Source organism: Chaetura pelagica, unplaced genomic scaffold, assembly GCF_000747805.2.
Source record: "Chaetura pelagica isolate M959 unplaced genomic scaffold, ChaPel_1.0 scaffold138, whole genome shotgun sequence".
NCBI classification, from domain to species: Eukaryota; Metazoa; Chordata; class Aves; order Apodiformes; family Apodidae; genus Chaetura; species Chaetura pelagica.
The window spans coordinates 5,644,721-5,651,107 of NW_009954215.1; the positions used below are offsets into that span (position 1 = coordinate 5,644,721).

Here is a 6,387-nt window from a genome sequence, read left to right on the forward strand (position 1 = left end):
GAAAGAGAAAGAGTAGTGTGTTTAGCAGCTGCTAAAATTAGTTTTAAGCATTTTATGGAACATGAAAGTGATGAACAGTGAGATTAAGATAGATTAATAAAAAACAATCTGACTGCCTAAAAAAACCCTGAAGATGCTGTACTCTGTTTTGGGAGACAGGATTCAGAGAATTCATATGACTATCTCATAAAATATTTAGTGAAAGACAGAACTCACTAATTACAATACAATGACACAATATAAAAATACTAAATTTGGCCTCTTATGCTTCATACTCCTACTAGCAGTAAAAAGAAGTAGTTTGTAAGTCTTTCAAAAGGGAATTTCCCAACGATTCTGAAAGTATGACAAAGTAACATATTTCTTATCATGAATTCAAATAAGAAAATTGGCACTCAGAGTTCTACATTTTGATAGCAAATCAGCTGATATTCACAGATAGAAAAACAAGGACAGACAAGCTGTTTATCAAATCCAGGCCCACATAATTACAAACAACTAACACCCAGAAGCTAACATGATGCATAAAGGAAAGTAAAAAATCCTTCTTGCCCTTCCAAGATCAGTGAAAGCTCTGAAGGACAGAACGAAGTACTGCAAAACCATATGATCAACAAACCACAATACAGACGCTTTATAATCCTGTTCCTTAGGACAGCAAAAAATTAAGACCTTCCAAAGCTTGTATCACAAGATTTTTCTAACTTGACAATTATTCCAGTCCTGTAAAACAATCATGTTTGTACGCTTTTCAAAGCAAAACACTTCAGGCTCACTGCCCTCATAACCCCACAGAAAGACACTCCAGTGAGGCAGTCCACACACAGTGGAAGTCTTCTGTTCAGAAAATCTTTACTAGCACTAATTTGCACAAACAAATAATAATTTAATCCAAAACTATGTGTGCAGAACAAGTCCTGAAATGACATTTTAAAATTAGTAACACTGGCAAGATGCTCTGTTCTATGCACAACTTGTCACGAAAAATCAGCAAATAATGTATTTGCACTAGAAGGCAAAGTGCCTTCTACTCCCAAAGCCACTTGTGTGAAGAACTTTTGCTTCACTTTTCTACCGATGAATTATTTTGTAATTTAAAAATATTTGACCACTGTAACAGATGTACTGCATCCATTATCGCGACATATTATTTGCTTACTCTTTACTTCTGAAACTGTATCATTGTCTGCTTGAAATCCTAAATGCTGAGATCCAGTTCATCTTACTCCAGTAGCAATAGAATGTTGCCTCAGCATACAGCACATCCATTAATGGCACTGAGCACCCAGCTATCAGATGAATACAATCATAAAAAGCAATTTACAGAAATAAAATCTCTTTCACGAGAAAGGTTTACTATTATTTTTGTTCTAAGAATTCTAGCCACCAGCAGGCAGTGTTTCTGGAAATGTCAAGTAGTTTTTCCCCCTCTACAGATGAAAGGCAAAACTCCACCTGCAATACTTGTGCTTTTATGCAAGACCAGGGCTCCACATTCTCTGCAAAATAAGTGTGTTTTATCCTTGTGATTTTTAGCTCAACAGTTCTAAGAACTGTGAGGATGATGATGTATGCCTGAGAATTCAAATACAAACATGCAAAATGGGATCGACTTGAAGGTAGGAAAACTTAAATGTATATTGTCAGTTTAGCAAATGACCCTTTCTCAGCTGCCAGATTTCTCTCAACAGAACATTTCTCTTTAGATTGTCCAGAGGCTTTAAAAAAAAAAAAATCACATCTAACAGTAATTATTGCTATACATTTCTGTTAATCATGCTCAGTTACAGTTTGCAATGTCTTGATTACTGACCAGCTGAGCTATAGGTTTGGGAATGGACTATATAATTTAAAAAATTGCTAGAGGCAGAAGAGAGAGCAAAATGAGCATTAGGCAAAATAAAACTGAAAACTATGAGAGAAAAGATGCTTGGCTAGCTCTAGTAAAAAAGAAGCCAGCAGAAACAGGGTTAATTCTAGCCTTATAAGGCTGTTCAGCAGCACTTCAACTGCACACAAATTAGAGCAACCCTGGGAATCTATAAAGCTTGTTTTATTGCCAAGGACATGCAGCAAGATCTGTATTTTGCTGTCATAAACTATCCATTATTTTGGACCTTTTAAAACAGAATTGACTTTTATATGATTTTTTTTTTTTACTGCTGAATCATCAACAAGTGGCATTCACTGCAGCTCTGCACACCTCAGTACAAGTTTTTACTGACAGGACAGCTGAAGTTGATGCATCCATGAAGCGTGCACCTAAGCAAGAACCAGCCTTCTGTTGTCTGGAGGAAAATCAGCTCTGAAGAAATGGAATTAAGGTAAAATAAAGTGTTTTCCAGTACCTGGTTACCTGTAATGCTTGTAATGGCTTGGTTTTTGGTGGCCTTTCTGATGTCATTAAAATCTGACCACAGACTGCCCTTTTAAAATCAATTGCTTAGACTGTTAACTTATCTTTTATTGTATTTAGGGGAGTTTTACTGCCTTATTCGGCAATAAAAGGATGCTACATAAAAAACAACAGTTCATGTCTGACTTCCATAGCTGCTTGAAACAAACATCAAACCTTCTTCCAAGAAATGTCATTTCATTTGGGCATTTTAGCATAGAGATTTACATTATGAAAATGATTCAAAACACAACAACAGCTACTATGTCCTTACACCTATTTCACTAAGCAACAAAAGCTTTGGAACAGGTATCTTTAAGTATCTGTTGACTACTTCTGATAACTTGAATACATTTAAGCAAACCGAGAGCTGTATTTCTGACCGAAAATATTCTACCACTCTGACTCCATTAGTGGTCTGCTCCCTTTTCTCTCCCAGACTGTACAGCAGCAAGATTTAAGTCATCAAAATACAGAAATATGCATTAATTTTACTAGTACACAATTTGACTCTTTTTTTACATGTTTTAATGTAATTAAAATCAAGGAATAGGTACTAAGATGAAAATTAAAACCATTAAAAATATTTAAAATTAAACACAAAACACCCTGGCTTATCATTTTCTTGCTTTATTTGTCTGGGGTGTCTTTGCTTGTTTGGGTTTTTTTGTTCTAAATAAACTTCCAGCAATGCTTCAAGTCCATAGCATTCAACATGTGTAAGTAAACAAAGCAGCTAAGTGATATTTTCCATTCCTATCCAGAAGTCAGTGGAACATAGATAATCACAAAGAAAAGCAAATTGAGTACAATAATGTTGGTGTAAATCAATCTGCTGCTTGTGTGATTACCTTCATTTCTAAATTGTGCGTTTCCTTCCCCCTGAAAGTAGAAGGAACCAACTGCTTTTCATCTACATTGCCTTCTCAGCCACAGACTTTGCTACTTAATAGCCTTACAAGCTGCTGATGAAATGTTTCTTTTTACATACATATCCATATAGTAAAAAATCAAAATTTGTCAGTAAGCTGAACTCCCTGATTTTCTATATTTCTACATTTTCTGTTATTGAATCCCTGAAGGGTACACAACATTTTAACCGATCTGCCCTCACAACGTAGTATCATCTAGAACAAATTTAAGATTGTTTTAGCTGAACCTTTGTGTATGCATTAAAACATGTTTCTTACTCATCTACCTCCTCCTCATCTGTCTATGTTAAATTAGCAGAAGCATATGGTATAATGCTCAAGTATCAAATTCATTATGTTCCATTTGCAAACTGCAGGTCCAAGGATGCTCATCGATTACTAAAAGAAAGCAAATGAAGCTAAAATACCACTACCTTCCAACCTGCAAGAAGAAACACTGTTGATGAAAAGCTTTTAATAGAGATGCAAGTACCATAATGGTAAAAAGATTCCTACACAAGCTTAAGGCACATGGGAACTGCAAATTCTCTTATTTATAATGTATCTAGTGTCCTGTAAAAAAAAAACATTTACTATTTGTACTGTTATGCTTCAAGTCTAATTAATTTGACTTCTAAAGAATTTTAATTTTCTCTACAAACTTGTAGATTTTTTTCCTTGCCAATCAAAATGCTTACTGTGAACTTAGTTGAAAACAACAAGAAACCTGATTTTTTTGGCATTGCCAAACTGTGAGGACTGATATCTTCTCTGCGGATATTTTAACAATGGAAACTTATTCTGCCTCAATATCACCTGTTATATGTAACAGCACAAGTTTCAACTTAAATGGATCACATTTGTGTAATGAAAGCCTATCTTCTAGATTAGCTGATAAATCAGAACACCAACAATATGTTATTGGGCTTTTCTTATCATGTCTTTACACAATATTTCTCTTTCCTATTGGCTTTGTGGGAAACATCCTGATCCTGGTAGTCAACATAAGCTTTCGTGAAAAAATGACCATTCCAGACCTTTACTTCATAAATCTTGCAGTAGCTGATCTCATTTTAGTTGCTGATTCTCTTATTGAGGTTTTTAATCTTGATGAAAAGTATTACGATATCACTATTATTTGTACCTTTATGTCTTTGTTCCTTCAGATCAACATGTATAGCAGCATTTTCTTTCTGACATGGATGAGTTTTGACAGATACATGGCACTGACAAAAGTAATGAGGTCCAACATATTTCGCACTATGCAACACGCTAGATTAAGCTGTGGGCTCATATGGATGGCATCTATTTCTGCAGCACTAGTCCCATTTACAGCTGTGCATTTACAACACACCGGAGAGGTCTATTTTTGTTTTGCAGATGTAAAAGAAATCCAGTGGCTAGAAATAACCCTGGGGTTTATTATCCCCTTTGTGATCATTGGGCTTTGTTACTCGTTAATTGTTCGAGTTCTTATAAGAGCACATAAGCACAGAAGTCTCCGACTGCGGCGCCAAAAGGCTCTTCGAATGATTTTTGTTGTTGTCTTGGTCTTCTTTATCTGCTGGCTGCCTGAAAATGTCTTCATTAGTGTTCAACTTCTTCAAAAGAAGAGCGAGCCAGTCTCTTCAAGCAGCCCATCCTTCAGACATGACTATCCTTTAACAGGACATATCGTGAATCTGGCAGCTTTTTCGAACAGCTGTTTGAACCCCTTAATTTACAGTTTTCTAGGGGAAACCTTCAGAGACAAACTGCGACTGTACATTGAGCAGAAAACAAAAATGTCAACATTACATCGCTTCTGTCAGGCTGCCTTAACATCTGTCATTCCTGACAGCAATGAGCAATCAGAGGTCTGATTTAGTAGTGGTTGTATGAAACACATGACTGTGAAGTTGTGCAAAAAGTGAACAAAACGCTTGCTACTAAGAGAAAAAAGTGTCTGTGTGTGTGTGTATATATATTCTCGCTCTACTGAGCATTGCAGGTTTATATTAAAAATGTTTTTATGACAAGACTTTAATGTAGAAGAATATGTTCTAGTCAGATTTATATTTAATTAAGAACAGGATTATTAAAAGCCGAGCACTGAAGGAGCTTTATTTTGTATTATACTTATACGAATGACAATATAGAAGAAAATGTTATCAAGTTAGGAAGACTCTGGATATAACCTGATTATCAAATATGCTACTTTGCTAGTGTATATGAGGTACTTCCACTGAAATAATGAAGCTGCCATAAGAGGGGGGAAAAAATCATTACAACGTATTGATGTGGAGATGCAGAAGCATTGATTTTTTCATCCAAATATGTTAAGATAAATGACTTTGTTTAGAAGAACTACATCCTACTATCGTCACTGTATTCTAGCATGTCTTCCATGATTAGCTTTTTTAAATCTTAATATAATCTAGCACAGTGGTGTGTTTTTGTCTCATAGATGTAATCTAGTGTTTACACCACTACTTGATCAACACTGAAATTATCTCTAACTATATTGCTCATCTCAAAAAACTTCACAGAAGCAAAACATAATGCTGTGTTCTGTCAAGGATTGCTCAAGACAGACAGTCTTTCCCAGGACAGACATAAGTGGGCCTTTTGTCCAAAATGCCAGTCTACATGTGTACATCCACATCTGCCTTCAGGTTTAAATGCAAGTTGCATGACATCTCTTTACACTTAGCAGGCCTATTTTGATAGCTAGAACTAAACGCTGTGGCTTTAAAAAAACAAAGCCACTTTCTGCAAAGGAGTTAAGAATTGCTTATGCAAATGACAGAAGCCTCAGTTTTTAATCAAGGAAAAACTTAATGGAAGGGTGATTTGCTGTAATTGCATTTGCACTTCGTGCACCATCCATCCCACCTCCAGAAATCACAGGCCTTTCAAGATTTCTTTGTTCATTGGAAGATTAATTATACTAAGAAAACAAATGTTGATACCACATACTTGAAAACAATAGTTTTTAATTTATGCTAGAAAGTAATTGGGTTTTTAACTAAGTGATGTTTCAGCGCAGGTAACTGCTGAACTTGTTCAGAGGAAGCTATAAAGCTCCTAGAGATTAGTGTG

At 35.5% G+C, this 6,387-nt stretch overlaps 1 protein-coding gene across 1 annotated transcript; it reads left to right on the top strand.

Moving 5' to 3' along the window:
- The first annotated feature begins 4,094 nt into the window (after positions 1 to 4,094).
- Positions 4,095 to 5,413, top strand: GPER1 (G protein-coupled estrogen receptor 1). The gene has a single exon (XM_010003270.1). It carries the CDS (start codon positions 4,095 to 4,097, stop codon positions 5,166 to 5,168), a length of 1,074 nt encoding a protein of 357 aa, XP_010001572.1. The 3' UTR covers positions 5,169 to 5,413.
- The last annotated feature ends 974 nt before the right edge of the window (positions 5,414 to 6,387 follow it).

Bases quoted from the DNA above. Each gene is read 5' to 3' on its own strand.
- GPER1 (XM_010003270.1), top strand. From the start codon at position 4,095: ATGGAAACTTATTCTGCCTCAATATCACCTGTTATATGTAACAGCACA.